Genomic DNA, 26,994 nt, shown 5'->3' with positions numbered 1-26,994 from the left:
CCATTTGCCTTCCTGATCTTGCTGTACCTGCATACTATCCTTTTGTGTTTCATGCACCAGGACCCCCAGGTCCTGCTGTACTGCGGCACTTTGCAATCTTTCTCCATTTAAATAATAACTTGCTCTTTGATTTTTTTTCTGCCAAAGTGCATGACCTCTCACTTTCCAACTTTATACTCCATCTGCCAAATGTTTGCCCACTCACTTAGCCTGTCTGTGTCCTTTTGCAGATTTTTTTGTGTCCTCCTCACACATTGCTTTTCCTCCCATCTTTGTATCATCAGCAAACTTGGCTATGTTATGCTTAGGGCTTAGACAGCTGAAGGCACTGCCACCAATGGTTGAACGATTAAAATCAGGGATGCTAAAGAGGACACAATTGGAGGAGTGCAGATATCAGAGGGTTGTAGGGGTGGAGGAGGTGAGAGAGATAGGGAGGAACGAGGCCATGGAGGGATTTGAAGACAAGGATGAGAATTAAAAAAAAAAAAAGGCATTGCCGGACCGGGAGCCAATGTAGGTCAGCGAGCACAGGGGGTGATGGGTGAGTGGGACTTGGTGCGAGTTAGGACACGGGCAGCCAAGTTTTGGATGACCTCAAGTTTATGTAGGGTAGAACGCGGGAGGCCAGCCAGGAATGCGTTGGAATAGTCAAGGCATGGACGAGGACTTCAGCAGCAGATGAGCGGAGGCAGGGGCAGAGACGTGCAATGTTACAGGAGGTGGAAATAGGCGGTCTTAGTGATGGCATGGAAACGCGATCGGAAGCTCATTTCAGGGTCAAATATGTCACCTAGGTTGCGAACAGACTGGTCTGGAGAATGTAAGGGCCACAGACTTGAACCCTACACTCTTTCCAATCTCAGCTGCTCCCCTGTGGAGCTGAGCAGAGGCCTGGCAGCGGAGAGATGGTTTTGTGGCAATTGCCCTGTTTGAGTGGGAAAAACTTGAATGTCTTCCCACCCAGCCTCTAAAGAGCCAGCCCCTCCTCGGTCAGTGGGCTTGGGAACTGCAATCAATCTCAGTACAAACTCCAGAACTTTCCAATTATTCAGGAGGGAGAGCCAGGAACATTTCATCTCTTCAAAACCTTGGAGAGACAAAAAGGTTCCAAGAGATTGGCGGCACCTTTATTCCAGCTGTGAGGAACAGCAGAGTAATGTTACGAGATTTACGAGGATGTTCTTTGGAACCGTGGAGACTTAATTGAGGTGTATAACAATTATGAGCAGCCTAGATATAGTGGATAGGAAAGGCCTATTTCTCCTAGCATAGAGAGTTCAATAACCAGAGGGCATAAATTTAAGGTAAAGAAAGAAAGAAAGACTTGGATTTATATAGCGCCTTTCACGACCACTGGACATCTCAAAGCGCTTTACAGCCAATTAAGTGTTTATGGAGTCACTGTTGTAATGTGGGAAACGCAGCACACAAGCAAGCTCCCTCAAAGAACAATGTGATAATGACCTTTTTTGTTATGTTGATTGGAGATAACTCCCCTGCTCCTCTTCGAAATAGTGCCATGGGATCTCTTATGTCCACCTGAGGGAACAGACGGTACCGCGGTTTAATGTCTCATCTGAAAGACGGCACCTCAGACAGTGCAGCACTCCCTCAGCACTGCACTGGTGTGTCAGCCTAAATTTTTTTTGTGCTCAAGGCCCTGGAGTGGGACTTGAACCCACAACCTTCCAACTCAGAGACAAGAGTAATTGTGAGAAGGATTAAAGGGGAGTGGAGGAGAACTTTTTTTTCACCACCCCGAGGGTGGTGGGGGTCTGGAACCCATTGCCTGAAAGGGTGGTCGAGGCAGAAACCCTCATATTTATAAATGCTTGGATGTGCACTTGAAGTGCTGTAACCTACAGGGCCACGGACCAAGAGCTAGAAAGTGGGATTAGGCTGGATAGCTCTTTTTCGGTCGGCAGTCACAATGGGCTGATCACACCGCTCCGCTGTGCCTTGCAGTGGTAGGCTGCCATGCTGCTCCTTCTTTTAAGGCCCCAACCTCCAGTCGCCTTGGTTAACCCTTGCCACTGGACCAAGACCTGGCTCTGTCAAGCCCGTGTGGTGGTTGGTGTGCAACGGCCGCCACACGTTAAAAAAATCCACGCTCAGGCATCTTCCACCCTTCAACATGTAGTTCGGGACCTGGAATATTAGGTCCTTCATTGAAACACCTGTGAACTCATCCCTTTTTGGCGTGAAAGCAAGTCATCCTCGATATGAGGGACCACCCAAGGAGAAGAAACGTCTATGATTCTCGGACTACGAGCAGTCACTGGTGGTAACTGCGCAGCTCCTCCCAGCTGCTGTCAACATTCCCAAGATTCTGAGCTGGGCCACATGAGGTGAAAGCCTCTTTATTCACAGCCGAGCACTGGGCCATCACCAACAGTGACCAGACAAAACAAATAGCAGTTAGAGACTCTGTGGTTCAGCCTTGTTGGAAGGAGGCAATTGTATGTTGTGGGAGTCACGAGTCTGGAGTCTATAATTATCCTCTATCACAACGATGTCTCTGCAACATTGCCAATGAGATCTTTAAGCACAATTGTTTCTCTCTCGAAGGTGCTGATTCATGCTGGAGGGTCAGGACTATGGGTGTTGTTGACATCTCTTCAGCACCTTGCTCGCTGAAGTGGTCATTTTTTTAACGTGCGAGCGCAGGCAACGAGTGCTGTCAATGTTGTTTGACCAGCGCTGGGCTTTTATCACTGGGAAATGGAGTACGGGGACAATATACAGCTTCTCAAAAGTGCTGAACTTCTCCAAACTGAGGAGTTCCCATGATGGCTTAACCAATTTCTTAAAAATAGCACACGGAGTCATTTCTGCTCCCAGGTGTGGGACTGAACCACACACACACACACACACGCACAAAGGAAGTTCGCAGTTGGTTTGAGCTGATCTCAGCTAAGGTGGCAATCGGGGCGCTGCATTTGGCCATAGTGTCCCTTGTCTGCAGGGGGAGGCGGTGGGGAACAAAGTCAGGTAGGTTGCTCATTCTTGGGCCGAGAGATTGGTTTCTGGGCCAGTGACAGCAGGGAACGGGTCGAAACATAGAAAATAAGTGCAGGAGTAGGCCATTCGGCCCTTCGAGCCTACACCGTCATTCAATAAGTTCATGGCTGATCATTCCCTCAGTACCCCTTTCCTGCTTTCTCTCCATACCCCTTGATCCCTTTAGCCGCAAGGGCCACACGTAACTCCCTCTTGAATACATCCAATGAACTGGCATCAACAACTCTCTGCGGCAGGGAATTCCACAGGTTAACAACTCTCTGAGTGAAGAAGTTTCTCCTCATCTCAGTCCTAAATGGCCTACCCCTTATCCTAAGACTGTGTCCCCTGGTTCTGGACTTCCCCAACATCGGGAACATTCTTCCCGCATCTAATCAAGTCCCGTCAGAATCTTGTATGTTTCTATGAGATCCCCTCTCATCCTTCTAAACTCCAATGTATAAAGGCCTGAGTCACACCAGATATTGGGCCTCATTTACATGACACCCCTGCTGGGCCTTCACCAGGCAGCTTGCCGGCAAAGAGGATTTCTGATGGGGACCGGGGGGGGGGGGGAACCTAAGACCTGTCAGGAGCTGGCAGCAGCCTTCGGCACTACAGTGGACCTGGAAGGAGCACTCCTGCACCTCACGGCTCCACATTTAACCAAGTATTTTAAAAAGCCATACCTCTTTGGTTGCGGCCTCCAGCGATCCCTTAAAAAAACGCCGGTTAGGCCGCCTGTAGACCACATTTTCCTGAACGCAGCAGGCCTGGCGCTGGGTGCGTTCAGGGCAGTCCACTTTTATAAAGGGGGGGGCCTCAAACAGGCTTTGCACCTCTATTTGCATTTGCAAAAGTGCGGGCCCCGTCTCTTCTGCCTTTATCAATATGGCCAGCATCGCACTTCCAGTGCATCATGAGCCAATGTGAACTGTTTAGCTCCAGATAATTTTTGGCTCCCATGATTCAGATTGCTCTCATAGTCGAGCCGGATTCCCCAAGTCCCACAGAGCGAGTTTTGCCCCGATATCTAGGGAAATTGGTAGGGTGGGCAGGGAATAAACTGAAAATTCTCTGCCTTCAGAAGGTGGCAGAACAGCTCGACACCAGACGAAAATGACTTGGCCTTTAACTGCCAGGCAATTTTATTAAACGGGAAAAGGGAACAGGAGCAATGACACAACAATATATTTTACAGTACAGGCAACTCTCGATTATCCGGGTCCCTCGGGGATTGGGCTATGCCGGGTAAACGATTTCTCAGTTAGAGCGATTGATATTCTAAAGTTAAAACCCGATGCCTTCCCGGGCCGAAATTTTAAATCCTGTTACAATGGTTTCCCGTTGGATCCGTGTGCAAATAATTGAGTTGCCTGTAGTTGTGAAGCTTTGTAGCTCCTCCCCTGGGCATCTGCCTGACAACAAGAACTGATTCAGCAACAATTGTATCAAAGATGTGCCGGAACATTCTCTTTGGTTGCGGCCTCCAGCAATCCCTTTAAGAACTGCCGGTGAAGCTGGTTTTTAAACCCCTGATGTACTGTGATAGAATTTTTAAAAAGCGCATGCCAAGTTAAACCCGAAGGCAAAGAAAGGCCTCATTTTTGTCCCACTCATCTTTCTCAATCCGATGCTGGCTGATCTGCTTTGCATTTCTAGTTTCCCCTTTAAACTAGTCTCGGCAGTATTCCTCCCAATCCGTGTTTGGGAAGAAGCTGACTTCCATTCTCTGCCTCACGTCAAGGTCAGTAGAGATGCCCCTTTGCCAGCCCTCCAGGATAGCCTTGCGTCGCCAGCAGTTCAACATTAATTTCCCAGACATTGCTGCGAGCAAAACCAGGAGAAAAATCAGAGGGGCATTGAGGGGAGAAAAAAAAAAGTGCGTTTTTTCTTCATTTACTGCAGTTGTACAGGGCCTTGGTGAGGCCTCACCTGGAATATTGTGTTCAGTTTTGATCTAATCTGAGGAAGGACATTCTTGCTATTGAGGGAGTGCAGCGAAGGTTCACCAGACTGATTCCCAGGATGGCAGGACTGACATATGAAGAAAGACTGGATCAACTAGGCTTATATTCAATGGAATTTAGAAGAATGAGGGGGGATCACATAGAAACACACAAAACTCTGTCGGGATTGGACAGGTTAGATGCAGGAAGAATGTTCCCGATGTTGGGGAAGTCCAGAACCAGGGGACATAGTTTAAGGATAAGGGGGAAGCCAAATAGGACCGAGATGAGGAGAAACTTCTTCACTCGGAGAGTTGTGAACCTGTGGAATTCTCCACCACAGAAAGTTGTTGAGGCCAATTCGTTAGATATATTCAAAAGGGAGTTAGATGTGGCCCTTGCGGCTAAAGGGATCAAGGGGTATGGAGAGAAAGCAGGAATGGGGTACTGAGGTGCATGATCAGCCATGATCTTATTGAATGGTGGTGCAGGTTCGCAGGGCCAAATGGCCTACTCCTGCACCTAGTTTCTATGTTTCTTTGAACACTTTTGTTTATTAGTTATACAAATGTTGGAGATGGGGGGGGGGGGGGCGGGTATAATCTATTTGCTTCATGTGTTCTTTGCTAATAAACCAACTAGTTCTTAATAGCAAAAAGGTTTAACAATCACACGACACATTACCAGTTCAGCCACCAGGCTCACAACTACCTGCCTCGTCGTGGATCCCCCGAACCCAACTGGCTGGAGTTTTATTGAGTCTTGTGAACATCATGGGACTGGCAAAGCCACTCCCAACTCAACAGCTCTTATAAACCCGTGAGCATGCTCACATAGTTGGCGGAAAGAGGGTGTTTGACTGACAGCTAAGAATCATCCAATTGGGTAATGAAGACTCTGCTTGCTGACTGATTGGCCGGGGAAGATGGTGCGCCATGAGGATGGATGTGTTGGGCGACCAATGACGGGAGTGCGGGAGGTCATGTGACAAAACCTCCTCTAATCCGTCCAACCAGAGTTGGCAACAATGGAGTTCCTGTCTGATAACCATGCTGACTCTTGCTCATCTTATGAAGGGGTCTTCTGGGCGGAGGGAAGGCAGCTAGTTTCCAGCCCAATAGTAGTTGCCCCGTGACCACCATATTTCAACAAAAACAAAGTGGAACGCCGTTTGAAACCTCAACTCGGAGAAAACTAGTGCTGATACAGGAGACAAATCCAGAGTTTGCTGGCACAGCACTGAAGGAGGCCATTTTGCCCATCGTGCCCACGCCAGCTCCCTGGTAGATCCACCCACCCAATCCCATTTCCCCACAACTTTCTTTCCATCTTATCCAACTTTCCCCGGAATGTCATGGTCCCACACAAGAGATTAATGTGCAAAGTTAAAGCACATGGGATTGGGGGTAGTGTGCTGACGTGGATTGAGAACTGGTTGTCAGACAGGAAGCAAAGAGTAGGAGTAAATGGGTACTTTTCAGAATGGCAGGCAGTGTCTATGGGGTACCGCAAGGTTCTGTGCTGGGGCCCCAGCTGTTTACATTGTACATTAATGATGTAGACGAGGGGATTAAATGTAGTATCTCCAAATTTGCGGATGACACCAAGTTGGGTGGCAGTGTGAGCTGCGAGGAGGATGCTATGAGGCTGCAGAGTGACTTGGATAGGTTAGGTGAGTGGGCAAATGCATGGCAGATGAAGTATAATGTGGATAAATGTGAGGTTATCCACTTTGGTGGTAAAAACAGAGAGACAGACTATTATCTGAATGGTGACAGATTAGGAAAAGGGGAGGTGCAACGAGACCTGGGTGTCATGGTACATCAGTCATTGAAGGTTGGCATGCAGGTACAGCAGGTGGTTAAGAAAGCAAATGGCATGTTGGCCTTCATAGCGAGGGGATTTGAGTACAGGGGCAGGGAGGTGTTGCTACAGTTGTACAGGGACTTGGTGAGGCCACACCTGGAGTATTGTGTACAGTTTTGGTCTCCTAACTTGAGGAAGGACATTCTTGTTATTGAGGGAGTGCAGCGAAGATTCAACAGACTGATTCCCGGGATGGTGGGGCTGACCTATCAAGAAAGACTGGATCAACTGGGCTTGTATTCACTGGAGTTCAGAAGAATGAGAGGGGACCTCATAGAAACGTTTAAAATTCTGATGGGTTCAGACAGGTTAGATGCAGGAAGAATGTTCCCAATGTTGGGGAAGTTCAGAACCAGGGGTCACAGTCTAAGGATAAGGGGTAAGCCATTTAGGACCGAGATGAGGAGAAACTTCTTCACCCAGAGAGTGGTGAACCTGTGGAATTCTCTACCACAGAAAGTAGTTGAGGCCAATTCACTAAATATATTCAAAAGGGAGTTAGATGAAGTCCTTACTACTCGGGGGATCAAGGGGTATGGCGAGAAAGCAGGAAGGGGGTACTGAAGTTGCATGTTCAGCCATGAACTCATTGAATGGCGGTGCAGGCTAGAAGGGCTGAATGGCCTACTCCTGCACCTATTTTCTATGTTTCGATATCACTTTTCTGATCAATACAACAACCACCTCAGCTCATCCGCTGCTGAAGCCCTTATCCGTGTCTGTGTTACCTCCAGACTTGACTATTCCAACGCACTCCTGGCTGGCTTCCCACATTCTACCCTACGTAAACTTGAGGTCATCCAAAACTCGGCTGCTCACCCATCACCCTTGTGCTCGCTGATCTACATTGGCTCCTGGTTAAGCAATGTCTTAATTTCAAAATTCTCAAGCCTTGTTTAAAAATCCCTCCATGGCCTCGCCGGTCCCTATCTCCAATCTCCTTCAGCCTCAACCTCCCGAGATATCTGCGTTCCTCTAATTCTGCCCTCGAGCATCCCTGATTATCAACACCTCTATCTGTGGCTCGGTGGGTGGCACTCTCGCCTCCAAGTCAGAAGGTTTTAGGTTCAAGACCCACTCCACGGACTTGAGCACAAAAATCAAGGCAGACATTCCAGTGCAGTGCTGAGGGAGCACTGCACTGTCAGAGGTGCCGTCTTTCGGACGAGACGTTAAACCGAGACCCCGTCTGGTCTCAGGTGGACGTAAAAGATCCCATGGCACTATTTTGAAGAACAGGGGAGTTCTCCCCGGTATCCTTGGCCAATATTTATCTCTCAACCAACATCGCTAAAACAGATTATCTGGTCATTATTACATTGCTGTTTGTGGGAGCTTGCTGTGCGCAAATTGACTGCTGCGTTTCCCACATTACAACAGTGACAACACTTCAAAAGTAATTCATTGGCTGTAAAGCGGTTTGAGACGTCTGGTGGTCGTGAAAGGCACGATATAAATGCCAGTCTTTTCTTTCTCCTCTCAACCTTCTTTGCTCCAAGGAGAACAACCCCAGCTCTCCACATAACTGAAGTCCGTCATCCCTGGTACCATATGGGGGCAGGGAGGGACTCGCTCTTGGATATTTCATTAAAGGAAGGAGAACTGGAAATAGTATACCTGCACACAGTTTTCGCTTGATACATTAGTGTCTCAGCTTGCTCAGTATAAGAGAACCGTATAAATTAGTATCCCAATACCTGTACCTGCAGCATCACAAACCTGTGCTCGACGTGATACCACGATGCGAGCATCAGAATCCATCCTAGAAAACAGCCCGTCAACGACTGCTTCGCCCCGTGGAAATATTGGCCTGAAATTTCCTCGCAGCTGCTCCCGCTCCGCCAGAAGATCGGCGAAAGCGCAGTGGAGGTTTACGCACAAGGAAATTCAGACCATTGTGTATAGTTTCGGCAGCAAACCATAAAAATGACATACATGCATTGGAGAGCAACAGGACTGATCACGTGGAAGAGAGAAAGATAAAAGTAACTCGAGCTCGCCAGTCTAGAAACAATCCAGTTTACAGAGGTGGTAGAAACTGTCAAATGCACATAAAATATTAAATGATATAGATGACTCAGCATATTACTTCAAAGGCAAGAAGCACCAATGGATAGAAATGAGAGTTTGTGAAACTGATATCAGACAATACATGAAAAAAATTGTTCCTATCAACACTGTCCAAGCAAATGAGCCTTCTTACCTCTACTTTGTCTGTACCTTTTGTTAGTCTAAAGGTGATCTGTATCAAGTCTCCTCCAGAGAAAAGCTGTTCAGTTGCCAGAGTCTATAGTCCCCAAAGGCCAGGATCCATCCGACTCACTTCTCTGAATTCTGTATCCTTTTAGAGGTCGAGTGAGCAGAAAAAAAGGGTCAATTCTGTATCGATTGATAACCTTTTCCAAATACTGGATCAGTATCTGTTGAGAACGGGTTTGAGAGGTATGGAGATGTTAGTTTATCTGTTTGAGTCACATGGGGGGGGGGGCGGGGGTTAGGAAGCGAGATCTGATGGGGTGGGAGAATCCATGATAAAAGTAGTCATGCTGGGATTGTGCAGGGAGTGGGCTCGATGGCCTTTTATCATTCCAGACTTTAACTTCTTATGATTAGAGGGGATTTGAGGAGAACTTTTTTCACCCAGGGAGTCTGGAACACACTGCCTGAAAGGGTGGTAGAGGCAGAAACCCTCACCACATTTAAAAAGTACTGGATGTGCACCTGAATTGCCGTAACCTACAGGGCTACGGACTGAGAGCTGGAAAGTGGGATTAGGCTGGATAGTTCTCCTTTTAACTGGCATGGACATGATGGGCCGAATGGCCTCCTTCTCTGCTGTAGATTTCTATGATTCTATGTTCTTTTCTCAGAGTGATAACTTGCCTGGTAGATTATTCCAGTTAATAGAGGCACAACTGTTGGGGCCATTCAAAATGCAGTTCGATACTACAGGTACCCTGTATTGCAATTACTATCCGATATCCTGTGGCATTGCTCCCAGTTAAAAATATGCAACAATATCATAATACAGGCAATGCACAACATTAATATTAAATATGTGAAAGCAGTAGGCATAGTATTGAGGAGGGAGCCACAATTTCCCAAATGGGCGGTTATATTGTTGGTATTATTTGGTTGAATTTTGGAACTTCCCAAAAGTTGGCTATGTATAGTTTACTGTTCAGTATTTAATATCCGCTCCAATTCAGCATGGATGATTTGGCGTGTTACTAATGTCTGTGTTTTGGTGTAGCTCTATCCATACAATATATTATAAATCTTACACCTTCATGCATTCCCCATCAACCTTTCCCATTACAAATTCCTGTGTCCCCATTTATAATGGAAACATCCTAAGTCAATGTGTCATGCTGTAATTATACCCTCCCGCCAGTAGAAGCATTGCAGCACCACCACTGGAAGAAAGGAAATTATACTTGTTCAAGGGTGACTCCTGAGGCCAATTAGAAGATATTTCCTATTAATCCTCTGTAATACTTTGAAGCGCGACATGTAGCATGTCACTGATATTTTCCAAACATTTCTATGAATAGGTAGATGAAGCATGGACAGTAGAAAATTCCAGGTGTGATGTAATGGCAAATGTGAAGTATAATTGGATTTAGACCTTAAATGGCACAATATAATTAAATCTCCCAAGGCACTTCACCAAATGAGGGGAATGGACACAGCAAGAGATACAGAAAGAATTTGAAGGTGACTGAAGGCAAGGTTGGAGGAGACTTTTGAAGGTGGGGAGAGATGCAGTACGGGGCAGTGAATTAGTGAAAAAATTCCAGAATACGGGGCAGTGATGGCAGAATGGTCTGGGAAAGGCAGCAACAGTGTCATGGCGGGTTTGGTGGATGGTTGATAGGAGCACTGGCAAAGTCCAGGCGGTTCTCAAGCCTGGGACAGGGGGCAGGGGAGATCAGTGGGGGAGTAACATTGATTGGGGTGAGGGACACCGAAGTATTAGCTTTGATCCATGTACAAACCAGGAAAAGCTATACATGGCTAAGAGAGTCCCTAAATAGAGGCTTGAGTGTAGTGATCATGGACCAGGTCAAGAAATTCAGAGCCTAGCTGGTGGCTGAGAACCCAGGGTCTGTCATCAGGTTGAAGTCCAGGGTTCTGCACTAATCGGGGGCTAGAGCCTGCTTGATGGCAGGGGTCCCGAGTGTGGCTAGTGGGGGAATGCCAGGGCTATTCTAATGGGTGGTCTGTGCTGCCAAGGAGCGAGTGTTCTGGGGCTGCCAGATAGTCGGGAGCCGATTATTCCAGCAGTAACGTGGCGACGATAAGAGACCACTGAAACTTGGAACGTTGCTAGAGCTGTTGCATTGTGAGTGGCTCAGCCAGTCACATGATGGTTCGCAAGACTCAATAAAACCCCAGTCAGTTGGGTCTAGGTCATCCACGATGAGGTATGCAGTTGTGAGCCTGGTGGATGAACTGGTAATGTGTCGTGTGATTGCTAAACTAATAATAAATCAATTAATTCTTAATAGCAATGTGTTGCTATGAATTCTTAAGCAAAGAACCCATGAAGCAAATACATTACAACAGGGAAGTACCAACGTCAACGACTAATGGAGCTCTCTTCCTAAGAGAGGCAAGTGGAGGAAGTGTGTGACCCTCTCCCTTTAAAGCCTGGTGAAGAGATCCAGGAGCAGGGTGGCATGTTCTGTGGGCGAGCCTTGGTATCTACTGGACCGGCTTGCACCCTCACTTGCATACTCCCAGTGACGATGAGACTTTAGCCGGCAGGCGTGCAGAGTCTTGAGTCAGATGCCGAGTGCCATCAAACGGATTGAGAAATGGATAAAGTCGAGCCATTGGCCGAAGGACTCGCGGTCTTGTTTTTGTCTTCGGCCAAGGAGGGAAAGCCTGGCGCTGTAGTGGGCGGAGTGCTGGAACATTCCAGAAACTGGATACAGGGCTACTTCACACCATGCTTCAATCGCTTTAAAAAAAAAATTATAATGGACTTTCTGCACCGAAGGAGGAAGCAGGCGATGGACTCCGAAGTGAGGAAAACAATAACGGTTTATTAAATCGTTAACATTTAAAAAAGGTAAATGAATAACATTCCTCATATGTAATAACTGAAGTAAATCTACTGTTGTTGTTGTCATATATAAATAAAACCAGTTGAAATGAATTGTCTAAAGAGTTTGGTCAGGTTGCATCACTGGGGAGGAATTCTGCCCGGGACGGAGGCAGCACATCCAGCCCATTGACATTCACAGCTGCCCCCAACCATGCCTCTAGGCTGGGCTTCAAACAAGTCACCAGAGCATTGAATGCTGACTGTGTGGAGGAAGCGTTGCGGACGGTACATGAATGATAATAGGCTCCCGAGGTATGGAAAGTGGTCCACGTTGTCCAGGGCTGTGCCGTGGATCTTGATGACTGGGGAGCAGTGCTGTGTGGCGGGGTCAGATTGGTGGAGGACCTTTGTCTTATGGATGTTTACTGTAAGGCCTATGCTTTCGAATGCCTTGGTGAAGATGTTGACTATGACTTGGAGTTCAGTCTCTGAATGTGTGCAGACGCAAGCGTCGTCCGCGTACTGTGACAGAGATCGGGATGGTCTTGGATCTGGCCTGGAGGCGACGAAGGTTGAACGGGTTCCCACTAGTTCTGTAGTTTAGTTCCACTCCAGCGGGGAACTTGATGAGTGTGAGGTGGAGCATTGCAGCGAGGAAGATAGAGAAGAGGCTTGGGACGATGACGCAGCCCTGCTTGACCCTGGTTCGGACGTGGATTGGGTCTGTGGTGGATCCGTTGGTCAGGATCACTGTTTGCATGTCGTCATGGAGGATGGCGACAAACTTTTGGGGGCAGTCGAAACGGAGGAGGACGCTCCATAGTCCCTCGCGGTTAACAGTGTCATCAAAGGCCTTTGTAAGGTCAAAGAGGCCATATGCAAGGGTTGGTGCTGTTTCCTGCATTTCTCTTGCAGTTGTTGCACCATAAAGATCATGTCCGTTGTACCCCGTAGTGGACGGAATCCGCACCGAGACTCCGGGAGGAGCTCCTCAGCCACTGAGAAGACGGTTGAGGAGGATTCTAGCGAAAGTGGACCACTTTCCATACCTTGACAGCCTACCATCAACAAGGGCAGAAATCGATGACTAGGTTTAACACCCCCTCCAGTGCACCAGTGCAATCTTCGGCCGCCTGAGGAAGAGAGTGTTCGAAGATCAGGCCCCCAAATCTGGCATCAAGCTTATAGTCTAGAGGGCTGTAGTGATACCTGCCCTCCTGTATGGCTCAGAGACGTGGAACATATACAGTAGACACCTCAAAATCGCTGGAGAAATACAACCAACGATGCCTCCGCAAGATTCTACAAATCCTCTGGGAGGACAGACACACCGTCAGTGTTCTCGCTCAGGCCAACACCCCAGCATCGAAGCACTGACCACACTCGACCAGCTCTGTTGGGCGGGCCAATTGTCCGCATGCCTGACACGAGACTCCCAAAGCAAGCACTCTACTTGGAACTCCTTCACGGCAAGTGAGCCCCAGGTGGGCAGAGGAAACGCTTCAAGGATACCCTCAAAGCCTCCCTGATAAAGTGCAATATCCCAACCAACACCTGGGAGTCCCTGGCCAAAGACTGCCCTAAGTGGAGGAAGAGCATCCAGGAGGGCGCTGAGCACCTCGAGTCTCGTCGCTGAGAGCATGCAGAAACCAAGCGCAGGCAGCGGAAGGAGCATGCGACAAACCAGACTCCCCACCCACCCTTTCCCTCCACTGACTATCTGTCCCACCTGTGACAGAGACTGCAATTCCCGTATTGAACTGTTCAGTCACCAGAGAACTCACTTTGAGTGGAAGCAAGTCTTCCTCGATTTCGAGGGATTGCCTATGATGACATTAATGAGGGTGAGCAAATTGACCGCTGAGTCACCTTGCTCAGGCAGCCTTCCTTGCATCGTATCATGCAAGCCATTCATGTTTCTGTGCATGTGGTGGAATCTTGTCATCGTCCCGAGTCCTTGGGCCACTCCCTATCCGTCTCCTGTGTGCTCAAGATATTGGAAGAGGGTGTTGAGGGGGACAACTGCTGTGCATTGTGGCTAATGTGTCCCTTTCTGTGTTTCAGATGTGCAGACCAATGACTTGGCTATTTCCCCGAGGTGGCCCTGAGGAGGATCCTTGAAAAGGTGTGACGCCCTCTCCTCTCACTGCTCAAATATCTTGGTTTTGCCCAGGGGTGAAGGTTCTTCCTGTTGACTTCCCCCTCCTCCCCCGCCTTGACCGTGGTGTTTTCAGGCACCGATGGGGAGCTAGATATGGAAGAACCGTGTGTGGTGATGTGTAACGATGTGTAACAAAACACTTCAGTCGTTGTAAAGGAGCCAAGCTGTTCTTTATTCTGCAGTTCAAAACCAACCAGCAGTTCATTCTGATTCTCTGACCCATGACCCCTGTAAGCATCTGCCTTCTATCGAGTTCTCTCTGTTACTTCATAAGCATCTTATCAATTCACTCATATGACATGCTACCAATGAGTTACGCACCACAATGCTCCATTACGGAGTCTAAAACATTACCAATGTATGACCTTAGAATAGACATTTAACGGAGATTTTTTTTAAAAACGTCTGCTGCACGCGATATGGAAGAAGTTGTTTTTACAAAGCTCTGTGATGCTGATGAAACTGGACAATGAACATTATACCCCTGTTCCAACCACTGCGCAATGTGTTAGCACAACTTCAGGAGTATCATACATAGAAGATAGATGGTGTGACAACCCATCTAAAAAAATGTGAACCCAACGACACAAGACAAACGCAGAAAGGTCCTGAATATAATGTGTGCAGTCAACAGCAACTAGTATCTGACACAGCAAGATGTCCCAAGGTGCAGGGACTAAAATAGACAGGGAGCAGCACTGCAAGAGTTAGGATACTGAAAGCATAATCAAAAAGATAGGCTTTGAGGAGGTTTTTAAAAGGCAGGGAGAAAGATAGAGAGGTGGAAGGGTCCAGGGAGAGAATTCTAGAGGGAGGCCGAGGTGGCTAAAGGTTCTTCCATCGATGGTGAGTATGCAAGGTGGGGTGCACAGAAGGCCAGAGCCCGAGGATGAAAAGCTACAGGCTGGGGGATGTAGCTAGGGGGCAAGGCCTTGGAGGGATTTGAAAAGCATTTTGAATTGAGTGTGTTGGGGGACGGAAGCAGGCGAGGACACGGGTGGTGGGGAGACAGGATGTGGATGGAAGAGTTCTGGAGAAGTGGGAATGTGTGTGGTTGGAGCTTGGGAGGCTGGTGAGCTGGACGTTGGTGGAGTTGAGTCTGAAGGTAATGAAAGCATGGATGAAGGTTTCAGCTGAGATAAGGGCAATATTGCAGCCTTGGTGACGGATAGGATGCGGGGCTTTGAAGCTTCGCACACGGTTGAACAAGACACCAAGCTTGCAATTGGTCTGGCTCAGACTGTGAACAGCTGGAAGGAGAATGGAATCGGGGCTAGGGTATGGATTGTTTTTGACAGGTTTTCGTCTTCATAATGTTCAATTAGGTAAAGTTCTGATTTATCCATGATCCGACGTTGACAAGCAATGCAAGAGGTAGTCAAGTAGTCGAGGGTTGTGGTGGAGAGCTGTCATCAGCACCCATATGGAACCATCTAAACTAGGAAAAGGAGGGCCCAAGGTTGAAACGTTGAGGTACATTGAAAATAGGGACTGCAGAAGCTATTGGTGGAAATGTTGGGACAGGTAAGGGGATAGTACCACTGAGGTGGACAACAGAGGAGAGGCAGTGCAGGAGGACGGAGTGATAGAGTGTGTCAAACGTTGTGGAGAGGTCAACCTGGATAAGGAACGAAGACAGATCAGTCGCACTCACAGGTTGTCGTGACACGGGAAGGGCATTGAAACAGGCAAATGTGGGAGGCGAGCATGGAATTGGGGGGCAACAACGTCTTCAAAGACCCTGGAGAGGAAAGGGAGGGTAGAGGTGGGGCAGTAGTCGGAGGAGATGGAGGGATCAAGGGTAAGCTTATTGAGGAATAGGTGATGACAGCAGTATGAAAGGAGAAGGAAATGGTGCCCTTGCAGAGGGAGCCATTAATGATGTCAGTGAGCATTGAAGCAAGGAATACCAGTAGAGTGGTCAGAGGTTGGGTGCAGAGCATATTGAGGGAGGAATCTGATTGAGATGAGCGTGGGGAGGGCTGCTTAGGCCGGGAGATGGGACAAAGCAGTTGAGTGGCCTGAGGTCAAGGCTGGTCAGAGGGGAAAGCCGGAGGAGGAGATTGTTGCTGAGGCAGCCATGGGGAGAGTTTCAATCTCGAGACAAAAAAGTCTGCAAGGTCCTTCCATTTGACGTTGAATGTGTGGATTTGCGGGGGGGGGGGGGGGGGCGGGGGCGGGGGTTGGTCACTGAGAAAAGGAATCTAGGACTGTCCTCACACTGGGATGATTCTGGATTTGGCCGTGGAGGGGCGGTTTCTGGAGATGGTCAAGTGTGATGTGACAGCAGTGATGTGCTCACATCTCTGGCACTCAAACTTCAGGATACCGGTGGCAACTTTACCAGTCTCTCCACAAGTTGTTGAAATATTGCATCGCACTGGGACCCATATCCATTTCTGTTCAAACAATGGCTAACTAATGTTGAGTTGTAAAAACTGTGAAAAATGAAATAAATGGATCTATTTTCTACGTGTGCAGTGTCATGGAGGAATACTATGGTTGCGAGTGGTGATTCGGTCAGTTTACTGAGAGTTGGGACTCGGGTGCGTGGGCGTGAGTCCTCATAATGCTAGAGGCACTTTCCTTCACACCAAGCTTCCATATGATTTAAACTTTAAAATATTTTTTTTTAATTAAAAGGTGGTTGTATTTTGTATTTAATATTTTAGTCCCGAGTTTGTAAGCGTGAAACCCAGTTAATGGTTTAGTCCAGAGATCAGGATATATAAAAAAGGAACCATGTTGTGTGTTTGTGTTTCCAATGAGAGCTTGTATCGAATATTCCTCACGTGAGGTATGATTTCCTGGATAGTTAATGGTGTGCTTATATTTCTGATATGTGCCCCACCCGTGCAGAGCACAGGGTTGGGAAATTAACCTTTAAAGTCTTGTGACTAGTTAGTACATGTCTATCACACAGCAGATGTCGCACCTCATAGTGTCACACTTTGTTAAAGATGTAAAACAATCTTAAAAGTATGTATTTAATTTCCTGCTGGTTTTCCTGACCTGGATAACCTCGTCTCACCACAAGGGCAGGAGCTGGGGATTAACGAGTGCTGCCAATCTAGACTTACCCTCAACAATCAGCCTCGGGATGTGCCTATTTAGACGGGGAATGCTGGAGCTGTGGCCTTATTGGATAGAACACCACCTCAAAGGATAAAAGAAAAAAAAACAGACTTGTATTTCTATAGCGCCATTCACGACGTCCCAAAGCACTTTACAGCCAATAAAATACTTTAATTGTAGTCACTGTTGTAATGTAGGAAACATGGCAAGCAATTTGCACACAGCAAGCTCCCACAAACAGCAATTTGATAATGAACAGATAATCTGTTTTAGTGATAGCGATTGAGGGATAAATATTGGTCTCAGGACTCTGGGAGTAACTCCCCTGCTCTTCGAAAGAGTGCTATGGGATTTTTTACATCCACCCGAGAGCAGACAGGGCTTCTGTTTAATGTCTCATCTGAAAGACGGCCTCTCCGACAGTGCGGCGCTCCCTCAGCACTGCACTGGAGTGTCAGCCTGGATTTATATGCTCAAGTCCTTGGAGTAGGACTTGAACCCATAACCTTCCAACTCAGACGAGAGTGCTGCCCACTGAGCCACAGCTGATACAAACATCATCACAGTGCCTCAGAGCAAGTCGAGGGGGATCAGCTTATTCTAGTTAAGTGCTATCACGCTGGTTTTTACTAATATTCTGCAGGCCACAGCCATCATATTCATTGGTATCTTCCATTTACTAATAGTCCATTACTGCTGAACATTAAATCATTACTTACCAGAGTCAGACCATTCTAAAGATTTCTCATCTCCGCTGCGGTAAAGGTGGAAGGTACGGCTCAGCATTGCTTTGGTGCCATATTGCCACCCTTTGTTGTGTGTGTGGGGTGATGGGCCACTTTTTTTTGAAGACTCCTTGTGTTGGGTCTTGGGGTTCCTTTTAATTTTTTAAATCTTAATCGTCAGCTCCCGCCCAGTGAATCCTCCGATGTGGAACTGAGCCACGGAAACCAGGAAAGTCCCAGGATGAACTGCCGATCTGGCCTGAGCTGGTAGAGTATAGCCAGGGTTGCACTGAGGGCAATCGAATTATCTGTGTCCGCTGGGCTTGGAGAAGGTGGCAAAGATCAGCCAGGGTTCTTGCTCCTGATCGCCATCCAGTGACTCCCACTGGAACACACATGGACGTGGATATTGGGAGAGGACAGGATCAGTTGTGATAACTTCCATGGCAGAACAGCCTGTAGACACTCGGGGTGATTTTTTTTAAAAAATCCCACTCGCTCAGCAGAAAACTGGCGGGTGGGCAGTTAAAAATCGCCCTGGCTCTTACCTGACCAAAAGCCGCCATGATCGCAACATCTGCAATTTTAACCTGATCTCCTGAGCAAGCAGCAAAGACACACACCCAGAGCCAACATAGGCATGGTGCGGCCCGATGACATCATCAAGACCCGACTGTAATTTTAACTCTGGCCTGAGCAGGGAATCCACCTGGAGTTAACATCGGGGCCAAGGCTCATGTGAAGGACAGCCAGTTGGGTGGGGTACCAGGGAGAGGCCAGTGCCTGTGAAACTGTACCCAGTGAGCGGTCAGCATCTGTCAGGGAGGAGGGGAGCAAATGTTTGTAATGCATTTGATGGATGATTCATTTAGAGGCATTTCAATGCCCTATAGTTGTTGACAAAATGGTTGACAATCCCATAAATACATCCTTTACCTTGTAATGAAAGAAAGATGTGCATTTGTACAGTTACCTCAGGACGTCCTAAAGCGCTTTACAGCCAATGAAGTACTTTTGAAGTGTAGTCACAGTTTAAATGTAAATGTGATTAAACAACAACTTGTAAGCTCAGGTCGGTGAAAGTGCGATTTCTCGTGCAGAGATGATGACTATTGCAGTTCCTCCTCATGGTGGCAAACATGCAGAATTTCAGCAAACTAATGGGAACACGGCCCTATCGCAGTTCAGCAGCAATGCAGTACTTTTTGGAGTGTAGTCACTGTTGTAATGTAGGAAACGCAGCAGCCAATTTGCGCTCAGCAAGCTCTCACAAACAGCAATGTGATCATGAACAGATAATGTGTTTTAGGGATGGTGATTGAAGGATAAATATTGGCCAAGCACACCAGGGATAACTCCCCTGCTCTTCTTCGAAATAGTGCCATGGGATCTTTGACATTATCCCAAAGACAGCACCTCAGACAGTGTGGCGCTCTCAGTACTGCACTGGAGTGTCGGCCTAGATTATGGGACTCAAGTCTCTGGAGTGGGGCTTGAACCCACAACCTTCTAACTTAGAGGTGAAAATGCCATTACTGAGCCAAGGCTAACAAATAGACAAAAGAAGATGCAGAGTCAATGAAACTCATATATAACTAGGTAATGGACTCTCCCGTGAGGCAGAACACTGCTATCAGAACGGGGGTTGTTGATACTGTTGTAGTGACATTTCAAATGAAGGGTTGGGGAAGGGCTGTGGGGTGAACCAGTCAAATAGAAATTAAAGAATCTCTTCAGGAGGCTTGGGTGGCAGTGTGGTGCCATGACAACAGCTAGTGCCGCAAGAGTGCCAGGCATGGGTTTGAATGCTCCAACCTCAGCTGCGCCCTTGTGGGGAAGAGCCAAGTAGAAGCCGTACGGGAAGGAGTTGGTCTCTGGCTCCTCCGTATGCAGCTAACAACCCATTAATAAAAACTGGGCCCATGTGTACAAGAGTGCAGCTCGGGGCAATTCCCTCTTCCAGTTCCAAAGTGCCAGGTCTCTGCTCAGCAGCTCCCCCTGGTGGCACAGCCGATATTAGGAAATCAGTGCATGTGGGTAATTGCTGGTTTGAACCTGCATCCTAGTACGCATGATAATAGTTCAAAAAACATTGAAGCGTGTGTTAGAGCGTGGTGGGGGAGATGGGGAGCTTTATATTTTTATTGGGATGACTTTGGTCGTTGTGAACTGATGGTACTTATAATAGGATTACATAGGTTATACAGCACAGAAACAGGCCATGCCAGCGTTTATACTCCACTCAAACCTCCTCCTGTTTTTCCCTATCTAACCTTATCATCATAACCCTCTATTCCCTTCTCCGTCATATGCTTGTCTAGCCACCCCTTAAATGTATCTATGCTATTCGCTTCAACCACTCCCTGTGGTAGCGAGTTCCACATTCTCACCATTCTCTAGGTAAAGATGTTTCTTCTGAATTCCCTATTGGATTTATTGGCAATTGTTAAATTCTTAGAAGCCGGTCTTAAAGACCACCCCTGGGGAGAGACCACTGAGCACGGATCTGTCCCAACAGTAAGCGATGGCTCAGACTTGACTCTCGAGTTAAGACCACGAAAAGATTGACTTGGAAGGAGCTTTGCTGTATTTGGAAGCTCCATTGAAAAGTCGAGCGCTGTTTGCTGGACGGGTTGGGTGTTTTACGTTTCCCCCTTGTGATTGCCACTGGTGATTCTCTCGTCTCTCCCTGCTGTAGGCAGCGGGGCCACTGCCGTGGTGCAAGCAGCTCTCTGCAAACGCAAGAAGGAGCAGGTGGCAATAAAGAGGATAAATCTGGAGAAATGCAACACGAACATGGACGAGCTACTGGTGAGTTGAGGCACCAATTCTGTCCGAGGGTTTGTTTACAGAGAATCAGAGAAATTTACAGCATGGAAGGAGGCCATTTCAGACAATCGTGTCCACGCCAGCCGACAAAGTTATCCAGCCTAATCCCACTTTCCAGCTCTTGGTCCATAGCCCTTCAGGTTACGGCACTTCAGGTGCACATCCAAGTACTTTTTAAATGTGATGAGGGTTTCTGCCTCTACTACCCTTTCAGGCAGTGAGTTCCAGATCCCCACAATCCTCTGGGTGAAGAAATTTCCCCTCAAATCCCCTCTAAACCTCCCCCCAATTACTTTAAATCTATACCCCCTGGTTGTTGACCCCTGTGTTAAGGGAAATAGGTCCTTCCTATCCACTCTATCCAGGCCCTCAATTTTATACACCTCAATAAGGTCTCCCCTCCGCCTCCTCTGTTCCAAAGAAAACAAACCCAGACTGTCCAGCTTTTCCTCATAGCTAAAATTCTCCGGTCTAGGCAACATCCTCGTAAATCTCCTCTGTACCCTCTCTAGTGCAATCAGATCTTTCATGTAATGCGGTGACCAGAACTGCACGCAGTACTCAAGCTGTGGCCCAACTAGTGTTTTATACAGTTCAAGCATAAACCCCCCCCACCCCCCACTCTTACATTCTATGCCCTTGGCTAATAAAGGCAAGTATTCTGTATGCCTTCTTAACCACCTTATCCATTTGGCCTACTACCTTCAGGAATCTGTGGATATGCCAAAGGTTTGTGCCCATCTAGATTAGCGCTGCAGCACATTGCACCAGTGAATGGCGGGACTTGACTTGACCACAAAGCGAGTGCCTGATCTGGGCAAACACCCAAGAGAAGTTGGGGACAATTCGGACAGAGTCCAGATTGTACGTGCACTTTCCCGACTGGCTACTTATTCAGCGACATTGGCAGAACCTGGAAGATGGTCACTGGCCTCTCCTCAGAACTGGTGCAGGGCAATTTAAAAAAACACCAAGACTGCAGGCTCCAGCGAAAGGCAAATGCCAGTCACAGGGTCAATGCTGAGAGTCTGTCCACCACAGGCCACTGTCAACTGCAGATTCAAAGAGTGTTTCCCAGCTTTAGTGGGCCTGGTTAGACCACGGAGTTACAGAAATTGCACTTTGATGCATATGAAATAAAACATTATGTAAATGGGGAGAGTTATGGACTAAAGTCACCATTGAAGTGGACAGTATAAATGGATCCAACTGGCACCTAGATAGATTTCTGGACAGAGAAGGGATTGGGAGCTAGGACGAGACGATGGGTAGTTGGGGCCGACATTTCTCAAAGTCCCAATGGCTTTAAGGGTCTTTCACTATCCCCAAAATGTTTTATGATAAAACAGGGATGATGTACATAGCCAATAAATACACACTCGGGGGCATTTTCGAATTGTGTGCTCCTAGTGGGGAGTCTTACCTGCCAGGACCACTCAGCAGAAGTTCAGCTGCCACCATTTTCCAATCATTTAAATGAAGGGACAGAAAATAGTCTTCAGCAACTGCCCAAACTTCCGATATCTACTCACAGGGGACCAGGGTGGTGAATTCACCCCGCGTGAGTACTCGCAATAAGTACATCATCAGAAAGACAGACAGACTTGCAGTTATATAGCGCCTTTCATGACCACTTTCAAAGTGCTTTCCAGCCAATGAAGTACTTTTTGAAATGTAGTCACTGTGCAATGAGCTCATTTAAGCAACACAGAAAAAATGCACTTCAACAATCCAGCCAATTCATTAAATTGCTTCCCTGGCCTGCTTCTCATCTTGAGCTGGGCATGTATCTTTTTACTGAAACTCACTGGCCCAAGTTTTGCAGGCACTGGCCGCCTCCAGTACCTCGACCGAGTGGCCGCTGTTTGATGCGTGAATCTAGACAGTGAGTGTTGGCAGATCATGCAACTGCTGAGGGCTTTGCAGTCAGGTTCACCCCCGTCCTCACCCAAAGACCACACACACACACACACACACGTTCCCGAGTCACAAATAATCACCATTAACAACCCTGGCTGGTGTCCTCTTTCCCCCCCCATCCCCCCATCCCCATCCCTAACCACAGGTGCAGAAGACAATGGGTATGATCACTAAATGTTTGGTGTTGCTGTGAAATGCTGACCATTCCGTTTCTCTCCGGACAGAAGGAGATTCAAGCTATGAGTCAGTGCAACCACCCCAATGTAGTGACCTATTTCACCTCATTTGTTGTGAAGGATGAACTCTGGTTGGTCATGAAGCTGCTGAGTGGAGGTAAGACCCAGAATATAAGTACAACTGTTGCCTTCTTTTAACAATATTACAATAATTATTGCTTTATATTCAAGCTGAGGGACGAGATTTAAGGTAGGGCAGTAGCGCAAGGCAGCCATAGCACTTGGCAGCCTGTTTTACACTCCGCCCCATTCTCTTTTCCACTGAGGTCAGTTTATCATTTTGTGGGACCACCCACGGCGAATGGAACAATGTAGTGCTTTATCATTCCCGAGGGATCTGAGGATGGCCATTGCTGTTCTAACGGAAGAAATGATTTTTCTTAATTATTTTCAATGCGAGGCCTGTATTCCCTGCCACAACGTCTGTTGTTCCATCTCCCTGTAACTATGGCGTTTGTAGCAGCTAAATTGCGCAGAGAGTTCAGTCAAGTGTTGGGCAAGAAAAACAAAAAGATAAAGTTCACATTTTGGACAATTCTATAGGTATTAATCCAAAGTGAAACTTTCATGAGATTGCTCAAGTTCCCCCATTGGCTGAGTGGGCGAGCGCACTGCCCAGCGAGGTACTGAGCCACAGGACAGGAAGGTCCCGGCTTTGATAGCTGCCTGATGCAGAGTTCACTGATCTCCACTGTCAGGGGTGGTGGGGAAGAATACACGTGGCCTCAGCAAGGGCTGCTGCTCCCAATTATTCTCCAGTGGCCCCTCTGTGTGGGCAGAGGGAGGGGACAGGATTGGGCTCACTGCAGAATAGCCCACTGACATTCCTCTGGGCTCACATTTAAAAAATGGGCATTTGGGCAGGGCAGCTGCTGCCTGTTGAAGCTCGACCCCAGCAAGTCAGGGCCTTCAAGAGAATTGGGCAAAAACTGTTTTGTCAGTGGCTCACAACGGCCTCCTACATCACAAAAGGGAGTCTTTTTTGATATCATTTGATTAGCAACTGTGACATTCGCAGTTTGAGCACAAACCTCAGTATTGACCGGTTCTTGTTGTTCAGTGTTATGTGCAGCAGCAGCTAATAACTTGGTGTGAGAGAGAGAGAGAGAGAGAGAGAGAGAGAGATCGAGATCGAGAGATCCATCTGTGATGTGTGGTGACCCAGCTCTTCATGCCCTTGTTGCAGGCTCTATGTTGGATATAATCAGGAGGACAGTCGGCAACAATGAACACAAGACTGGCGTGCTGGATGAGCCAGTAATAGCAACAGTTTTAAAAGAGGTGTTGGAGGGCTTAGATTACCTGCACAGGAATGGACAGATACACAGGTGAACTTTCAAATCTTCATCGAACCCATATTGAGCAGGGGTCAGGTGGCAGTGCCAATCCTAGGGGTCGAACTAAGTAACTTAAGTCAAACCAGAAGTGTTGCATCTAACCCTTTCATGGGGTGCTGCAGATAATCTTATCGAAGGATCATCTAATTACTCAGAGGAGACAACACCAACCGTGGGCACCGGTCAATATTTTGTGAAAAAGAAAGACGGACTTGCATTTATATAGCACCTTTCACGACCTCATGTCCCAAAGCACTTTACAGCCAATGAAGTACTTTTGAAGTGTAGTCACTGTTGTAATGTAGGAAACACAGCAGCCAATTTGCACACAGCAAGCTCCCACAAACAGCAATGTGATAATGACCAGATCATCCTTTTTAGTGATGTTGATTGAGGGATAAATATTGGCCCCAGGACACCGGGGAGGACTCCCCTGCTCTTCTTCAAAATAGTGCTGTGGGATCTTTTACGTCCACCTGAGAGCGCAGACGGGGCCTCAGTTTAATGTCTCATTCAAAAGACGGCACCTCCGACAGTGCAGCGCTCCCTCAGTACTGCACTGGAGTGTTAGCCTAGATTTTTTTGTGCTCAAGTCTTCGTAGTGGGACTTGAACCCACAACCTTCCGACTCCGAGGCGAGGGTGCTACCCACTGAGCCACAGCTGACAGATGCCTGAAAGATCAGGTCTTTGGCTGTGCCCAGCTCAGATTGTCTCGGGATAGAGCATGCTAAACTTTAGCAAGGGTTCTGCTAATTGGTCAGTATGGCCTGCCATGCTAAGGAGGTCCATCATAGAATGGAGGGATGACCTGAAATAGTGTAGAAAGCAAGGGGAGGGACACAAGATGAGATCAGAGTGTTCGACAGTAATCCTTCCAATCTTTTAATCTTTGTATTGTTTGAATGTGTTTTCCAATTGCAGGGATGTTAAAGCTGGTAATATTCTGCTTGGCAATGATGGATCTATACAAATTGCAGGTAGGTTTATATACTAATCTCGTCATTGTGCAGTCATTCAAAATAATTCCCTTAATGTATTTCTCCTGTGAGTTATATTAAATCAGCCAGTAGAGGATTATCAGAACGGATAACAAAATGGATTAGCTTTAAAACACGACTTTTAGCAGCAAAGCATTTCCAGTTACGACCTGTAGACAGAGTGAGTAACATTGACGCAGAACCGAAAGGTCACAGTGGATTCACACACTGCTGTCGGTGCTGTTGTTATTGATCACATGCTGACTGTACCCATTATTGGAAGCAAGTAAAAAAAACTCGCAAATCGCAGAATCCTTATAATTCAATCACTGTAATAAACTAAAAGGTTAAAGCATTCAGTGCATCGACTTCAGAAACAGTGGGGGTGATTCTGACACTCTGCGATAGTCCCTTTTTATAATCTCTCTCAATTTTTATTTCCATTGCAGCCAATGAGATGTAAAACGAGCTGCCGATTCTCTATTTCCCGTTTTACACCATCACAAAAGTCAGTGACCCCACCCCCGTCACGGCTGGGCTAGGACCCACAGTAAAACCAGAAGATTATGGATGAGAAAGACCATGTGCTTCTCAAAACCCGAAGCCTGTACCAACCACATCCACTTTGCACCATTGTGGACTCTAAGCGAAGCAACAAACCAAAAGTAACGCTCCCAAGAGCTCCCCTCATTGCTCAGCGAGCTTATCCAGCAAATAGCTGAGCCAGGAACATCCCAGATTCCATCCCTGGTCCGTGCCAAGTTAGTCAGTAGAGGCTAGGGTGGTACCAGGAGCATGCATATTGGCCACAGGATTGGGGAGGAGAAGAACCTTCTGATCATTATACAGTAACCCAGTCCAGAAAGTAAACCCATGTCAGCTTGGGTGAGGACAGGAGCAGTGATGCCTCTCTGGTGAAATAGTCTGTTGACACTCACATATGAACAATGGTCATTTGGGCAAGGCACCAGTGGGTGTCCAGTCCCCCCTGGAACTGTATTCCAGCAAGAGTCAGCACCTTCAGGGAAAGGAGGGCGGAGAAAATTGTTACAATAAAAAGGCGCCAAGACGACACAGCTTTGTGAAACAACAACTTGCATTTATATAGCACCTTAAACATAGTAAAACATCCCAAGGCGTCTCACAGGAGCATTATCAGACAAAGATTTGACACTGACATGTAATATTTCCAAGTTTGCTGACGACACAAAACTAGGTGGGATTGTGAGTTGTGAGGAGGATGCAAAGATGCTGCAAGGCGATTTAGATAGGTTGAGTGAGTGGGCGAACACATGGCATACGCAGTATAATGTGGATAAATGTGAAGTTATCCACTTTGGTAGGAAAAACAAAGACAAAGTATTATTTAAGTGGTGATGGCTTGGGAAATGTCGATGTACAAAGGGACCTGGGTGTCCTTGTACACCAGTCATTGAAAACAAACATGCAGGTGCAGCAAGCAGTTAGGAAGACAAATGGTATGTTGGCCTTCATTGCAAGAGGATTTGAGTACAGGAGCAAGGATGTCTTACTACAGTTATACAGGGCCTTGGTGAGACCGTGCCTGGAGTATTGTGTGCAGTTTTGATCTCCTTACCCAAAAAAAGATATACTTGCCATAGAGGCAGTGTAGCGAAGGTTCACCAGACTGATTCCTGGGATGGCAGGACTGTCGTATGAGGAGAGATTGGGTCAACTAGGCCTGTATTCACTAGAGTTTGGAAGAATGAGAGGGGATCTCATGAAACGTATAAAATTCTGACGGGGTTGGACAGACTGGATGCGGGGAGGATGTTTCCCCGGGCTGGGAAGTCTAGAACAAGGGGTCATAGTCTCAGGATACGGGGTAGGAAATTTAGGA

The 26,994-nt window shown here is 47.3% G+C and overlaps 1 protein-coding gene and 1 long non-coding RNA gene across 9 annotated transcripts in view; one reads left to right on the top strand and one right to left on the bottom strand.

Annotated features, from left to right (window-relative positions):
- The window catches only part of LOC139240985 (STE20/SPS1-related proline-alanine-rich protein kinase-like), a 102,804-nt gene that overhangs the window by 52,666 nt on the left and 23,144 nt on the right, over positions 1-26,994 (top strand). For 6 of the 8 annotated variants that reach the window (XM_070869634.1, XM_070869632.1, XM_070869631.1 and 3 more), the window contains 4 exons: positions 20,531-20,643; positions 22,806-22,914; positions 24,004-24,145; positions 25,078-25,133. In XM_070869634.1, coding sequence (XP_070725735.1) covers positions 20,531-20,643; positions 22,806-22,914; positions 24,004-24,145; positions 25,078-25,133 — 420 coding nt within the window. Of the gene's footprint in view, positions 1-13,935; positions 13,997-20,530; positions 20,644-22,805; positions 22,915-24,003; positions 24,146-25,077; positions 25,134-26,994 lie in introns of all 8 variants that reach the window. The other 2 variants (XM_070869635.1, XM_070869630.1) reach the window with 2 other exon arrangements.
- The window catches only part of LOC139240989 (uncharacterized), a 31,887-nt gene continuing 13,930 nt past the window's right edge, over positions 9,038-26,994 (bottom strand). Inside the window, exons 3-4 of the long non-coding RNA XR_011588767.1 lie at positions 17,113-17,189; positions 9,038-9,159 (exon numbers count right to left, since the gene is read on the bottom strand). This is a non-coding gene — a long non-coding RNA (uncharacterized lncRNA). The remainder of the gene's footprint in view (positions 9,160-17,112; positions 17,190-26,994) is intronic.

Source organism: Pristiophorus japonicus, chromosome X, assembly GCF_044704955.1.
Source record: "Pristiophorus japonicus isolate sPriJap1 chromosome X, sPriJap1.hap1, whole genome shotgun sequence".
Taxonomy (NCBI): Eukaryota; Metazoa; Chordata; class Chondrichthyes; family Pristiophoridae; genus Pristiophorus; species Pristiophorus japonicus.
Note: the sequence above shows the minus strand (reverse complement) of the source record. Positions and strands in the feature narration are given on the sequence as shown.